The sequence below is a fragment of the Podarcis erhardii genome, assembly GCF_964252035.2.
Source record: "Podarcis erhardii genome assembly, chromosome: 5".
NCBI lineage: Eukaryota > Metazoa > Chordata > Lepidosauria > Squamata > Lacertidae > Podarcis > Podarcis erhardii.
The window spans coordinates 56,917,489-56,933,635 of record NC_138509.1 but is presented as its reverse complement, the minus strand read 5'-3'; the positions used below and the strand labels follow the sequence as shown (position 1 = coordinate 56,933,635).

Below are 16,147 nucleotides of genomic sequence, written 5' to 3'. Positions count from 1 at the left end.
TGTACCCTTTGAAACCTGACCCTGAGATAATAGAACCTTTGAGCTGAAAAAAAGATTCTCCATTCCAGGCAGATGGTGACCAAGTGTGCAGAGAAGATGGGATGTTACATACAGGTCTGTTCTCTGCACAAGTACAAAATCCATGCTAGAATGGAGAATTACAAGAGGAAAACTTGTTGGCTTATTATTCCTTGCATTTGCTGTTTGAACTAGCACTCTAAGCCAAACTGCTCTTTTTAGTCCTGGAGCTCTACTACTAATTTATTCTACATTAAGCCCATAAATAAAGGTTCTAGTATAAAGGAGAAGTAATTAGCTGAAGAATTAGGGAACATCTGTTCTGAACTAATAGGTAAGCTAAATGTTGGCACCTATTGTAAGGAGCATCTTCACGACCTTGATCTTGAGTAAGCTGTCATAGCTGTAAGGAGAATGGCACTTGCTCATATTCCAGATCTTTTACGGTCCCATTAAACAGACAACACATTGTATATTAACAACTTTATTTAAGTACATTGGGCAGCACCCAGCAGTGGTTCACACATCTGTGCAAAGTACAGTGTCAGCCTGATAGAACCAATGCTAGATTGTAGGAAGCACCTGTCAGTTTGTTCATTGTGTAACATTGCTGCTTCAGATAACTGATGCGGAAAAAAAGGAAAAAACACAAAGGACCAGAGAGCAGGGGGCTAATGACCTACAGGGTTCCTTCCAACTCTACAGTTCTAGGATTCTCTCTCCTCCCCTATGTATTGCCTGAAACAGACTATGACACTAACCTAGGAGTTGCTCTGTCATGTCTACCAGTAGAAGCTGACATGCACTGGCTGTCATTGTTACTGTTTCCCTAGATTTGAAATTAGACATTTCATTAACACAAAACATGTTTTCAAACAGTTATTGGGGGGGGGGGGGGGGTAAAAGCTCTACTCCTGGTGGAAACTGTGAGAATCAAGGCCTTTATAGAAGAGCCTGAACTGAGTATGCAGGTATTTTAGACATCAGGCAGGTCAAACACAATGACATTCTTCTAGTATAAGGCAAGAAATATGGGCCCTTCTCTTTTACCTATGGCAGAAGATCGTAAGTTTTGTAGACCCTCCCATAAACATCTCGGGCTACCCTAATGGATGTACATCTTGCCAGCGGAGATGCTAATAGTCAGGACGACCCCTTTGGTATCTGTTCCACTGAAATCAACACTAAGACCTCCTCTCTGTGTTGGTCAAAACACTCCAACAAGATTTATGCAGCTGCCACCAAGTGAGCATGAAGTGTCAAAGCAAAGAATCTGTTAGCAATCACATTCAGATCTACTTGCTTCTCAAGCTTCATCTCCCCGATAGCAAAAGCATGTTTGCTTGAACGCAGGCTGAAAACCCAAGCAGCTAAGTTGAATAGGAACTGCCAGAGAAGACCAGTTTCAAGGCCTCATTCAGGGATGCAACAAACCTTTACATTCGGGTGTAGCTTATTGAAACAGGATCTGGACGCCATTCAAAACCATTAGCTGCTAGGCTCATTCTAGGAGAAATGTCATTTTACTCCAGTTGAAAAACCTACAGGGCTTGGTTCAATGAAGATGTATTAATACAACTGCTACTGTCTGAAGCAGGGAAGGAGAACCTTTGGCCCTCCAGATGTTACTGGACAGCTCTCGTTATCCTTAATCCTTGGCCATGGTGGCTGGGCCTGATGGAAGGTCAGCAACATCTGGAAGGCCACAGGTGCCCAGCCCTGGCCTTAAGAAGTAGGGGAGAGAGGGGTCTCCTGGCCATGCATGTGTCTTAAGAGGGACATCTGAGATGATAAAACCTATAGTAGATCATTCACTGTAATATTGTAATATGGCTCTGTGCTAGCTTTCAGTGGCTATGTCCACACGTGCTGAAAAAATGTACATTGCCCCAGCATTTGCTGTCTGGGCAGTCTTGCCCGCTCCTGCTTGGGGAAGCTTCATGATACATCACCTATGGGCCATGTTACTTGGAACTAAAGAGAAGAGAATACTGCTGAGATCCTAATCAGGACCCACCAATGGCACTACTCTGCCCAAGCACATCCTCTTTGCAGGTGCAGGAGGGGAAATGCCCTTAAGTAGCATAAGTCCGTCTTTGAAACACCAGCTACAACTTCTCTTGGGGATTATCCACACTTGCCTTTTGCTCCACTATTTCCAGGCACAGGTTTGCACTTAAAAAGCTCTGTGTCTGGCTCAGGTTGCTAAAGAGCAGGTTTTCCCAGGGAAAGCACTGATGGAAAAAGTAGAAGGGTGTCCTGGAAAGAATGGAGGAAAGGTAGATGTGGCCCAGCTCTTGCTTAGCTCAGATATACACCCACTTTCTTTCCAAGTGTAAGCCTGTTATCCTAATAGAGAAGCCTAAAACTTCCAATTCAGCTACTCTTCCTAAGGGCGCACCTGCTTTTAAAATTAGGAAGGGACTGAAGGACTAGGAAAGCTTATATTGTCACTGTTATCACCTCACATTTTTATTTGCAAGGTTTTTTAACACTGTGTGTGTGTGTGTGTGTGTTGCATAATACACAAAATTTGCACTGCATTTTAACTACCTATCTATTGTGTAGGAGAGGTTATGAGATGTCCCCATCCCTTAGGCCAGACAACAACTGCAGCTTTGAGCACTGAAGGGGCTCGGGCTGCTCCTAACAAACTAAATGGCCTATTCTAATCCTCATGACATTTTCTGAGAAAGCTGATGAGTTGAAGGGCAAAACTGAAGTTTGCAGCTAAAGCACAAGGGGTCCACATTCAAAATCAATCAGTGGTAACAAACAGGACAATATTTTGCCTCCACCTTGGATTTCTTGAGTCCCTGCACTCTCGCTTCCTATTAAAGTTTCTCTTCCAATTGTTGCCTACAGAGAGACAAAATGCTTGTTTCCTGCTGTCTCATCTTCTAACACTTAAGTGGCCAAGAATGTGAAATATTTGGTTTTCAGCAGCAGCATTAAAACAACAAAAATAACCCTTTACAATAAGAAGCACCAAATGTGTATATTTAAAAAAAGAATAAAAAAATCGATTCAAAGCAGATGATTTTTCCATTCCATTTCTGTAGCAGTACTGAAGCAGTCAAAGGATTTAACAATTAACTCTGGGATGACAGCCTCCCTCTGGAGGCCTCTTACTCAACTCCTAGTGCTCTAACAGAGTTTGTTGTTTCATCCTGCGGTGCATTCATGGAAACAGCCACTCCAAAAGTAACAGGGTACTCTAAGGAGCAGGGATAGTTGCAGGACTGACCCAACACTACTAAGCAAGTATGGTATTCCCAGTGCCGGTGCACATGTTAAAACAGGACGTGTAGTAGATAGTAGGACAGATAAAAATGGGGGGAACTAACTTTGGGCCCAGTTAGTAGATCAGTTACCATCAAAAGCTTTCAATAAATAAATTCTAAGAGCAATTACGGGGCTTCCCAGCAAGCGTGGCTGAATAGCCCCTTTGTGCGGGGATTGGGACGTGGGCATAAAGCCTCGGCCTTTCGGAAAGAATGAACACTGTAAACCGTGAGAACACACATGAGGCAGGGGAGGGGCTTGGCAGAAGGAAGAGAGAATGAGGCCACATTGCAGAGTGGCCCTGGGCACTTGGCTGCATGACAGACAACTGACTCATCACCAGATGCCAATGCAAGGACTGTCTAGCATAAAAAGGGAAGGGTGTTTCTGCTCTACACCATGCATTACAAACTAGTTCCTAAAATTAACTGCTCCAACCATCCTGTTGTGGTCCAGATTCTCACACACCATACTACAGATTCTCTCTCTCTCTCTCTCTCTCTCTCTCTCTCTCTCTCACTCACACACACACACACACACACACACACACACAGCCGTAAATGGGTTTGTAACAGCTTGGAATGTGCTTATCCTCTTTTGTGTGCAAGAGAATTCTAAAAGTAGAGGGGGGAGGCGATGAACTGGCCATCTAAAAAACGACTGCTGAGCAACTGAGAGGAACTGGATCGTAGTCAGTTGCTGTGCTCAGAGTTCCATGACGGACCTTCAACGTGGCCCATGTTCTTCCACCAGTCATTGGGAGCCCTATGCACTGGCCGCTTTGCCGCACTCTCATTTTCATCCTGCTAAGTTGCTCAGCTCCACAGCCATACTTGCCATCTTCTGCAACATAAATGTACTCCCCTCCCCACCCCCAAAACAAAGTCTATGGGCCAGCTGAAAAGGGGACAGAGCTTGCCCACAGGTTCATTCCAATTTCTCACTTGCCACCTGCAAAACCAATCAAAAGTCAAGCCGAAACCCCAGCCTTCCCTTCCCTCGGGAAAGTCCAGGGCATGCTGGCACTCATCTACCCATACACATACACACCAGTGGGGAGCTCCTCAGACACTGACTCAGGAAAGTGAGCCGAGAACAGGAACGACGCTCCAAGGAGACCCCAGAATGCTGCCAGGCTAGAAGGTTTTTCGATGGATTGCCCGGGAACTATCTTCCTCATATTCTTTCTTCGAAACCCACATTTTCTTAAATGTGTCCAGTGAAGCCAAGATGGAGCCTCTGTGGGGAAGACCAGACAAGGAAGTCAGCTAGGCCTCGGCTGGCCATGTGGCTATTTTCCCTTTCTCCTACAGTTATTTGTATTCAAACTATCCTCTGGAGAACCAACGGGGTTTTTTTGTTGTTGTTTTTTTGGAGGTTTCTCAACACTAATGCCAGAAGAGGTGGCCCTCCTACATCTTTTCATATCATGCGCACATGCAGGGGACATTCCAGGTGGCATTCGGTTCTCGAGGCCACCATGGATTCCTGGGCTCTGGGTGAATCAACTCGTCACCCCACAACATGCCCCAAAATCTTGTTACAGAAGATATGTGGGAGCTCATCAAAAGACAAAGAAATTGGAAATGATTCCCCAAAGGCAGACACGATAAAGAATGCTGCGCTGCTACAGCTGCAACAGCAACCTGCCCCATCCCTGTTAGGAGGACACACAGACTGCCCTGCTAGGGTATCTCTCCTCTTCTCTGCAGCATCCTCAAGTTGTGGTGCAGTTTCACCCTCCTCCAAAGGAGCCACCACATCACTCTACAACTATAGTAATTAGCTGTAGCTAATGGAAATTACTTTTAACTGGTTTTAATTTTGTCTCTTTCTATTAATGGTAACCCACCCTGGGACCATACGGTGAAGGGTGGGTAAGACATTCAATAATATTAAAAATGTAATCATCCACACCACACTGGATATGACTACAGGCCAGATTCTCCCTTTGCACTAGCTGCAAGTCCCTTCTTCCTCCACCTGAATTCGTGAGAGCTTTCATAGCGCAGCAAGTGGACTGATGCTGTACGTACCCAATCCATGTGGAATATAATCTCTCTTGAGGAGCAGATATCTGAGAAATAAAAGAAAGGTGGATTTAGATGGAGCCAGTATTCTCCACAATCTAAGCTCACCAAGTTCTTCCCTAGCATATTATTGTCATCACTTCCCATCAGTCCCATCTATGCTCCATCCAACTGGTCTGCAGTCTAGGATAGAGAGCCTCTCTGCAGCCTTTCTGGGTTGCATTTCGACTGCAGAAGCCACAGAGCAAACCATGATATTTTGCATATGTCAAAATGGCCTTTGGCTCCCAAAAGCTTGCCACAATAAATATGCTGGTCTTTCAGGTATCACACGACTCTGCCAGTTTTGTTGCAATGGACAGCTAAATCTCTGGAATGAGTGCTTTTGGAAGTGTCTGGGTATCTTTGAGTTAAAAGCACAGAGCAGTGATTCCAGTGCTGTCTCCATACCACTGTGCACATTACTGCAAACGGGCTGTGCGGAAAGACAAGAGTGAGAAGAGGACCCTGCAGACAGCCATTAACAGAGGAACTGCTCACACTGAACAACTAATGCACCCACTAGATAGAGATGATCAAATCCCATCTTCCACAGAGACCCAGTTCTGCTGAGAATACCATGGGTTACCCTCAGAGAGGCAAAAACCTAGAGAAAACACTACCTACCCTGATTTTGACATCCTTGGGGGCCAGTTTCTTCACTTCGCTCAGAAGCCTATCGCCAAAACCTGAACCAAAGACAAAAGTCAACTTCAGTTTCAAGGCAGCTGATTAAGATTCTGGCTTCTTTCCCCTGCAATCGATGGAGGCCCTGCATCCCCAAAGGGCTTGATTTCGGGACTTGGTAGTGATGGAGGAAATCTCCCCATCTTTTCACTTCTCTTCCTGCCTCCCACCCAGTTGGTAATGACAAGGAGCCTGCAGCCTCCACTATGGATGGTGCTGTGCTCCATTTCTTGCCCATACTCCTCACTAAAGAAAATATTTAAAAAGTTGGGGCATACTTCAGGCTTCCAGGTCTACAGAAACACTGACCTGGAAAGAGAACCAGAAAGTGGGGGGTTGCTTACTATATGGCAAGGTGTTGTCAATCCACAAATCTCAGGTAAATGATGCAATGGAAGGAAGGAAACCAAGCAGGGCAGAATGATGATGTCCCTTTGGTATTATATAGAAGACATGAGGAGAAGCCATTGATACTATTTCCTCAGATACCCAGCCTGCATATAAAGCCCCTTCTCCTCCAACTGGGCTGAAACCAGCATCTTTCTGCAACTCTCCTTTCCCCAGGGAAAGGAACCATAAGGACTTCCTTCTGCCCATCCTCACTCCTGGGAAGATAATGTAAACCTTGCTAGCTTCAAGGAAGAAGGGACAGAAAGGAGTCTCAAGTTAAGCTCAAAGCGCCAAGCATGTCCCCCAAAGGCAAAGAACCAACAGAAAGAACCTTTGAAGAGTGTTGAGCCTCCAGAGAGGACAATGTTGGAGAAGAGTGTCCGCCTCAAGTCCATATCTGACTTCTGAATGGCAAAAACCAGGACTTCGTGCAGCCCCTCGCACTCCTCCCCAATCAGATCTGGCCGGAACAACAACTCAGGGGCTCGGAATCGGGCAGGGCCAATCTGCAAACAGCACAAAAGAGAGAGTGGGCTTTTTTAAAAAATAATAATAATTTTTTTATTAATTTTTAGCATATAAAAATTTTAAGACATACCACACAAATTATTATACATATATCCTTATTTAGACTTCCTTCAGCATCTCTGATAGCCTTCCGTCTTGATTATTTCTCCTGCAATTCTTAACTTAATATTGCCTTTACATTTTCTAACAAATTGTTTCTTCCTTTCCATTTTTACAATATTTCTTAAATTACTCCACACAGAGCTTCAAGAGAGTGGGCTTTCTTGTTCCTATATAAGCAGTCTTTATGTGCTGATAGTGAGAAATACTACTACTACTACTACTACTACTAATAATAATAATAATAATTTATACCCCGCCCATCTGGCTGTGTTTCCCCTCCCACTCTGGGCGGCTCCCAACAGAATATTAATAATCATAGTAAAGCAATGAAACATTAAACACTAAAAACTGCCTTCAGATGTCTTCTAAAAGTCAGATAGGTGGGTGCCACTACTGAGAAGGCCCTCTGCCTGAAGTGATATACATGTAGAAGCTCAGAGCCAAAGGTCATATACTCCAGCCTTTTTGAGCAGACAAACTCAAGGAAGCTCTCCCAGTGAAGAAAACATTCCTATCGAGATGGCACCACCAATTACTAACATACGTATTTGTAGGGAAGTGAGCTGGTAAAAATTGTTACTGACTTGTTTGCAGGGCTGGTCTATCAACTTTAAAAAACAAATAAATTGGAGGAAGAGTCTGTTTTATCAAAGCCAAGTCTCAAACGTTGTCATATTAGATTCCATCAAGTTAAGAAACAAGTTTTTCCCCAAGTTTAATCAAAAACAACAGTGACCCAGCTAGCAAAGTAGATTCTTTCAGATATGATGCCTAGGAAATCAACAAGAAGGGAACTTAACGGACTATAAATAGACACCTTTGTTGAGTTTTAGAATAGACCACACCTGCAATCCATGTTAACAATCATAGACTCATAGAATCATAGAGCTGGAAGGGACTTTGAGGGTCATCTAGGAATCCTGCCCACCCACAGCTGTCCCTGGGTGGGCTCAAACCACCAACCTTCTGATTAACCGTCAGATGCACTGAGCCATTGTGCCACAGAAGGAACTTCCCCACAGTTAGCCAGGGGGATTCATTAAGCCTCACCAGTGTTCGCTGACACAGCAAATGAGGAGGAACAAAGCCACCAAAGGCAAGAAAACTAGAATGCTGGGTAGGGAGGGACACGCCAATATACTCTGCCTCAGGGTCCAATTATAACACTTGAAACACTTGGGCTGGAGCTTTTTCTTCCTCCAGAAATTTTCACAGGAAGACTTCCTATGTTGAACACCACAGGCCTAAAGGCAGACAACAGCCACAATTCCTAACCAGTCTGTTGATCTGTAGAATAATAACTGAGGCTTATTTAGCAACATCTGACTTCCAACAGGGCTGTCTCTGCACAAACCTCAATGGTGCTTCCATCTGGAAGGTAGTACTGAGCTTTCTCGGTTTCTAATGTCTCATCCTTCTGTGGGTTTATTGACAGGTAACAGGCCCGCTGTGGAAGAAAGACAAGCAGAGAGTACTAGTCAGTCAAGCACATTTTTTAAAAAGACACACTAGACACAAACACTGGTGAGAATACTCACATTACTCATGGCCCAGACACAATACATGAGATTGCTAACCAGAGGTCTCCCACAATATGCCAAGCATAGGACACACTGTTCTCAATGACATCTAGTATGAAAGGGTTTGCACTATGTATATGTGTCAGCACATGGGCATGTTTGGAAGTCTTCCTAAAACGCTACCACTTCAGAAAGTGGTGGCGGGGAGAAGTCATGTTTGAAAGCTTCCCCTTTTTGTAGGTTTTAAAAAGACTTATCTGACCATCGAAAGCTAGCAAGGATTATGTTCATTTTTTTGGATGTGCTAGTTTGTAGAAAGTTTCTGGCATGAAGGAGCGTTCGAACTTGTTACGTTCTGAAGAGAGATAGCCCCAGAAGGGATGTATCATGTCATTTTTCTGAACCCAGATTGGTCTTCCCTTTCTGTCTGAGAGATGGACCTAGTGCTAAGGGAAGGTGCCGTTGAAGAGCAGGGAAAATGCAGTTCTGCACTGGAGCTCAAAGTTCAGCTTCAGGAGGCATCTGCAGCTGCAGCAGCCCTCTCTTCCCAAGTCTTCCTGAAATCTTGACACAGACCCTGCTGGATACGGTGAGATACACCAGGTGTGGCACCCCATCCCATTCTACAGCGCTCAGTTCCCGCAGAAGACTAAGGGCACCCAGGCACCTCTTTGATGGTTTTGACGATTTCAAATTCAGATGACGTGTGGAAGTCGTAGCCTTCCTTCCGGAGATAAAGGCGAAGGAAACGAGAGACATCACGGCCAGCTATGTCAATCCGCATAATGGAATGGGGCATGGCAAAGCCTTCATAAATAGGAACCGCATGGGTGACCCCATCCCCAGAGTCCAACACCACTCCCGTAGTTCGCCCTGTCGCATAACTGCAAAAAGGAAATATGTTTCAGAACACACACACAAAACAGAATTTGCGGAAGTCAACGTTAACTAATGGGGCTCCCCAACATCATTTCCTAAGGTAATTGTTACTCCAGGACAACTTAATTTATTCTGACTTCTCTAGAACTAAGGAGCTATCTTTAAAAACAAAAACATACTGATGGTGATACTTCATTGGCTCAGACAACAAAGGGAGAAAGTTTATACTATACAGATACGCTCTGAAAAAGTGATAGGCTGGAGAACAAAACTAGAATTGATACAGAATACGAACAATGGTGATAAATTCTAACACAAATAGACACCTGAGCATTCATTTAGTTAAGAAGCCAGCATTTCTCGACGTAATCTTTGACAAGATCCAGGATGCAATCCTGTGCACACTTAGCTGAGAGTAAGCCCTTCTGAACACAATGCGGCCCACTGCTGAGTAAAAATGCACACGATTACACAAGCTAGTCACCCCGGCCAGCCCGCTTTCTTAAGGGAAAACAGACCCCATGCAAACCCATGTTTTGCATTGCAAAAAAATTGTTTCTCCTTCAAAGAATGTAAGAATAGCCTGCTGGATCAGGCCAATGGCCCATCCAGCATCCTATAATCGCAGTGGCCAACCAGATTCCTGTGGGAAACCAGGGAACAGAGCATTAACGAAAGAGGTGGAGCATAGCCATCCTGGCTAGTAGCCATTAATAGCCCTCTCTTCCATGAAAGAGAGTTCCAAGAAAGCAAATGGGGTGGGGGAAAGTACTTACAGGCTAAGCACAGCTTGCATGGAGATGAACAGGGCTGGCACATTAAAGGTTTCAAAGAAAACTTCAGCTGCTCTTTCACGGTTCTTGCGTGGGTTCAGGGGAGCCTCCGTCAGGAGTACAGGATGCTGGTGGTTGGGGACACAAAAGATTTGGCTGGGTAGGGTTCCGCCAGTGATCATATGGATGTTTCCAGGTCTCCCAAAGCAATGAACAGGCAACCCCAAGACTTTATTCGGCAGTGGAAGAATTTGTCACCAGTTGCAATAGGTTGAAAGAAGGGAGATTTTGCCAGGTTCACAATGATCTTGAAGAAGTTGTCATTCTAGAGGTTTTTGCCCCACCCCTTGTAACATGCTCTAGAGTGCTTCGTGTGAAAGGGGACTAACAGTCAAGCAAAAACGTTTGAAATGCAGAGTGGGCACGAGGAAAAACAACCCAAGTTGAAGCAAATGGCCAGGCAAATGCTCTTCTCCATTAAGTTTTGATTCAATGAACTTTGCCTTATTTCATTTTAATTCTTTTCTGTGGTTATTTACTACCCATTCATCCAACATTCAATAGCTTACAAAGCTATTTTTAAGAATTCAGTGAAATCACATTACATCAAACATATCTTAAAACCCTGTAAACTTGACATCCCTAATATATATATATTTACTAGTAAATACTTGAGTTAGTGAATACCGGGAGCTGTATGCAGGATAGTTATGATGTGGATAGATGATAAAGAATGGAAAATCCAAGTACAGAAAGCAGTAAGGGTGCAAAGCACTTCTACCCAACCAGATATGGGAGGCTTTCTTTGTTTGGCCACTTGGGGCTTGTGGATATAGAGTTAGCTCACCTCTTCAGAGAAGGTCTGGAGCTGGTCTTTTGAGTACACGTATTGCCAAATGCGTTCCATGTCATTCCAGTCCTTCACTATGCCGTGCTCCATAGGGTAGCGGATAGAAAGAAGGCCTCTGTGCTCCTGGGCAAAGCAAAAAACAAAACAAGGTACTTAGTCAATCAGAGGAAGGTCAAAAGAATCACCCGCTGTGTCCATCACAGAGACTTTGTAGCTCATTTCTTAATGGAGCTACTTTCCAGGAACCCCACTGAGCAGCACCATTTTAATAATAATAATAATAATAATAATAATAATAATATAATGGCACGCCTCTTGTGCAGGATGGAATACAGTCATACCTCGGGTTGAAGTAGCTTCGGGATAAGTATTTTCGGGTTGTGTGCTGCGGCAACCCGGAAGTAACGGAGCGCGTTACTTCCAGGTTTCACCGCTCGTGCATGCGCAGGCGCTCAAAATGACGTCACGCGCATGCGCGGAAGCAGCAACCCACGCACGCGCAGGTTGCATTTGCTTCTGGATGTGAACAGGGCTCCGGAACAGATCGCGTTCGCATCCAGAGGTACCACTGTATGTTATTGACAGTATGGAAGCAATGTTAATGAGAATCTCTATTCTTCTATTTAGAAACAAGGAGACAAATATGAAGATGGCTACTGTAGCCACTGTCCTTCCTTCATTCTGAATGTTCACGGTTCAAATTCAGGGACCATGGAAGAGTCAGGTGGCGACAGGTCACATGTCAGACTGATCAGGAACTTTGTCCTGAAATCAGCTCTTCTCCATTAGTGCATTCACTTTTCACTGATTTGATCAGGTCTGGACTTTGGCAAGCAGAGATATTCAGTCAGGGTCAGGGATGGCTTGAGTTGTAGTCCAACAACATCCAGAGGGCCACAGGTTCCCCAGTCCACAGCAGCTACTGGGCCTGAATTGTAAATTATACTGGCAACAGAAATGATGCACGATACACATCAGAGGTGCCCTATTGCTTAACAAACATGTGCACATGTTATGCAAGCTCTGTTATGCATAAACAAGGCATTCAGATATACTAAAGGCCTTCTGACTCCAAGATATTTCTAATGTGACCTGGTATTCTGGGCAAAATGTCCCAATCCTGAACTTGTTATCAGAAGAACCATAAGACTGGCAAGTGATGGTAAGCTTGAACCAAAGAGAGGGGACAGGTTTTCCCTTTCAGGTGCCTTACCCAAGGACAGAGGAGCACAATACAGCTGCCTTACCTCTGCTTTTGGTCCAATGAAAATGTCACCTTCCAAAGCTCCAGCCATAACCCGAACATGCTTTGGTCTGCCCACGCTGTAAGACATAGTGGAAAAAATAATCTCACAACACAAGGAATAGATTAAATAGTACAATTTATTCCTCAGTTTACTGCTGAGAGAGCATCCTAGAACCACTGATTAAGAAGTAGTACTTGAACAGCCTTGGGCGATGTGTCATATGCAAATCTCAGTACAGAAATAATATAGTTATGAGTTGAGGACTTAGGGTCGGTTTGGAAAAGAATATTCAAGGATACAAAACCCACAAGCAGCTATTACAGAGAATCCCAAAGCCCTTAGTATTAAGGAATTCTGCTCCACCACACCCAGTCAGGGCACCACACGGCCAGTCAGGGCAGATCTGAGAAGCTTGTGGTTTCAAGTCCCAGAGCCAGGGTAGAACCCAAGACCTACTCTTCTCCACAATGGGCACTGTGCTTGATATGGAATTCATGGAGCCTCAATAATATAATCCAGAATTGTGCACCAAGCTACTTACTAGTTTGGAAAGCAGTACTTGGGTATCTGATCACCTGCAAAGCCAGCTTTAATCATGCCAGAGCCCTGTGGAGCAGAAAAGAATTGAAGACAATTATAGAAAAACAGACCATTATTGTAAGGTGCTTCAGTTCCTGAAATATTTCTGGTAAAAATAAAATGAACAGTGCATCAGCCTAAATGTAGCACAAGTGATTTATCTGTAACCATCCCAATCTGTGCAAACAATGGCAAAACACCCCAGAAATTCCATGATAGTACTGTAAATGTGTTTGGAATGTCCATGTTGTAAGTGACCACCAGAGGGAGCAAATCCTATTTCCACTCTTCTCATCCAGTCCAGTCAAGTTGCAGAGTGCATTCAAGAAACAGAAATAATGCAGCAGATAAAACCAGATGTATGACTTATACACTGAAGCCAAAGATCCTATGTCCTAGTAACGTAACAGAATACAGAATCATTGCACGTATCTGGGCAACATCTGCTTTTGCAAGTCCCTTGGAAAAACAGCATGCAAAGTACTTCAGAAAACGTAGATCAGAGATGCAGAACCAGTGGCTCTCCAGATGTTGCCCAATTACAACTCCCATCCTCCCTGACCACTGGATATGCTGGCCGGGACTGATGGGAATTGGAGTCCAGGAGCAGTGAGAAGACCAGAGATTCCTCATTCCAGATGGAAATGTACAGAACAGTCTTAATTCAGTTCATGTTTCTTGCATGCAAGCAGACCAGTACGTCCATTCTGTCCTAGATCCATTCAATTTTTAAGGCAAAATCCTAAATAAATCTGCACACCTTTCAATTTAAAAATAAATAAATTATGGGGCAGTTACAAGATCGTCTAAAGGTATCCCTTGCTTATTTACTTTTAAAAAACCATTTCTACTTGCTCCAATGGTTAAAAAAGAAAAGAGCCAGAGAAGCCCTTGGACCATCCTATTGTTGTTTTTAAGTTAAATTGGAGTAAATTATCCTTGCAAACTAATCCACATGTCTGTGTTATGATCATGATCCATCAAATGGGTGGGAAGGTTTTGGTGGAGTGAACAAAAATCCTTTTCCATCCCTAAACCTTCCATAGATTAAATTTCCTGATTTCTGAACAGTTTTAATTTACTGCTCTTCTGTCCCTCAATAGCATTAGCAGCACAGTATCCTTAAGAGATTCCTCAGCCTGGTGGTGGTGTTTTTTTTGGGGGGGGGGCGGATCTGGGGAAAATACTAAGCTTACAAGCCAAATGATCTTTTATTTAATATATCACACTCTCTGCCCCTGAGGTGGTATGTGTAAAGTACCCCCAAAATCTCCATCCAGGCACTGACTAAGACTACATGTGCTCAGCTTCAACAAGGTTGCTGTGTCATGTGGCTTCTGATGATGCCCTCATCTATTAGCTATTTAAATATTTAGGAGACACTGGATACAGGAGAGAAATGATGTCAGTTTTAACAAGCTACCTAGCACGCACCTCTACAAAGTCCATTATTGCAGAACATTAGTAAGAAAGGATTGCATTTCCAGAGATTTCAGAGGAAGCTTTATATACATATTTAAATTGGCAGATTAAGCCCTCATACTAGCAAACAGGCAATGAAAGTGCAGGAAAATTCACTGTACTGCCCAAGGCCAAACAGAATGAAGAAAAAGCACTGAAGCCTCTCTGGGTGTGTGGGTGGGTGATACAAGCTCATGCTTCTAAATGAGAAGCGTAAGGGTCAGCAGAGGCAGCGTGATTAAGGAGAATAAAGGGAATCTTACTCATTTTGGTATTTTATTATTTCATAAAATTTACCCACCACATGACAGTAAAAAACAACAACCCTTTGCTTTAGAGTCAGCCTGTTTTATCACCCCTGCCAGACCTTTAGTGTTATTGTTTGAATAAAGGCCCAGGAGAAAGGTGTCGAAGGAATATGTAACCGGGGTTTTTTCAAGGCATTCTGGGAAGCACTGTTCTTAATACAGAACACATCATGTTGGAACCAGAGGCAGCATCTAACACTGGTTTCTACCTGCAGAAATGCCTGCTGGGAAGAATGGATACTGGCTTCTAGAGGAAAGCAGGACCCACAACCGAGGCATCACAGGAGGCTACACTCTTAAGAACATCACCAGACCACATACTCATTTCTCCACCACTAACCAATCATAACAAACCAGGCGAAATTTAAGGGTCAAGAAGACCAACTAGCACCGTCTAATCTCCAATAATAGCCAATGAACTTCAAAAAGGCGGGACAAGCTGGGGTCCTGAAGGCTTGAGTGGATAAACCCAAGCGAGTAGCAACATAAGGAGCCAATCAGAGGACGAAGAAGCCCAAAGGGCGTGAACTACCCCTTAATTAAGGCTCTGTTGTTCTTCGCAATGCCCCGCCCAGCGACTGACTGGCAGAGGAAGCAGCCAATGGGAACCCGGGCTGGGTCATCGAAAGGGAGACAAGAAGGACCAGCTTCGGGAAGCAGGTGATGGTGCACGAAGGACCGGGTGGAAAGGAAGGGGGAGCCTCCTGGGAAGAGGAGGGGCACCGAACGGCTTCCAGAGGGGAGTCCAAGGCCCCGGCAGCCCGCAGGGATCGCGGCAGAACTCCCCCGCCCCCACCTCCCCAGGGGGCCACAGCACAGAGGGGCCCAGTCAGGGCCGGACTCACGTTATCAATCACCACCGGCTGGTTCGCGATCACATCGTAGGACTCCATGGCGAGCGCCCGCGCGCCGCCGCCGCCGCCGCCTCAGTCAATGCCAAAGCAAAGCGACAGCGCAAGCGGCAAAGCGCATGCTCGGGACGCGAAGCGAAGCATGCTGGGAAACCGAGTTTCTTGTCGGGGGAAAGGAAAGCCCTCCTCCAGTTGGCTCGCCCGGGGTTTCAGGGAGAGATAGAAAGGGCTAGAGGGGACCATCGCGCTGCTCGAACGTGTCGTTTCGTGTTTCCGAGAAGAAATCAAATACTGTATAATACATGGCCTTGGGGCGGAAGTGAGAAATCAAAGCTTTAAGGTAGCTGCGCGACTGTGCCTTGGCGCGTCCACTCGCAAACAGAACAGAGCAGCCAAGAGAGGAGTTCATCCTTAAAAAATAAAAAAAGTTGTGCATTTAAATATTGTTCCACCTTGTTAAAACTATAGTCCTGACGATTCAAATGCCAATGAAAATGTAGTGCATTACATATACTGCTGTTACGGAAGGGGGGGGGGGCATGTCTTCTTCACCTTCTTCTTCGCTACAATATATCAATTTATTTCCAATTGTCAAAAGGG

At 44.6% G+C, this 16,147-nt stretch overlaps 1 protein-coding gene across 1 annotated transcript; it reads right to left on the bottom strand.

The window, feature by feature from the left end:
• Positions 1-486: 486 nt before the first annotated feature.
• On the bottom strand, positions 487-15,692 carry ACTR1A (actin related protein 1A). The gene is made up of 11 exons (XM_081864009.1): positions 15,542-15,692; positions 12,890-12,954; positions 12,349-12,424; positions 11,099-11,224; positions 10,255-10,379; positions 9,267-9,483; positions 8,434-8,526; positions 6,781-6,955; positions 6,000-6,061; positions 5,340-5,380; positions 487-4,542 (listed from the first exon to the last, which is right to left on the bottom strand). Exons 1-11 carry the CDS (start codon positions 15,587-15,589, stop codon positions 4,440-4,442), a joined length of 1,131 nt encoding a protein of 376 aa, XP_081720135.1. The 5' UTR covers positions 15,590-15,692; the 3' UTR covers positions 487-4,439.
• Between the last annotated feature and the right edge of the window lie 455 nt (positions 15,693-16,147).

Excerpts from the sequence above, each read along its gene's own strand:
- ACTR1A (XM_081864009.1), bottom strand. The coding sequence starts at position 15,589 with ATGGAGTCCTACGATGTGATCGCGAACCAGCCGGTGGTGATTGATAAC. Across the intron at positions 9,484-10,254 it reads ATGCAAGCTGTGCTTAGCCT|TTATGCGACAGGGCGAACTA; the intron begins GTAAGTACTTTC and ends TCCTTTTTGCAG. Across the intron at positions 5,381-5,999 it reads CCAAGGATGTCAAAATCAGG|ATATCTGCTCCTCAAGAGAG; the intron begins GTAGGTAGTGTT and ends TTTATTTCTCAG.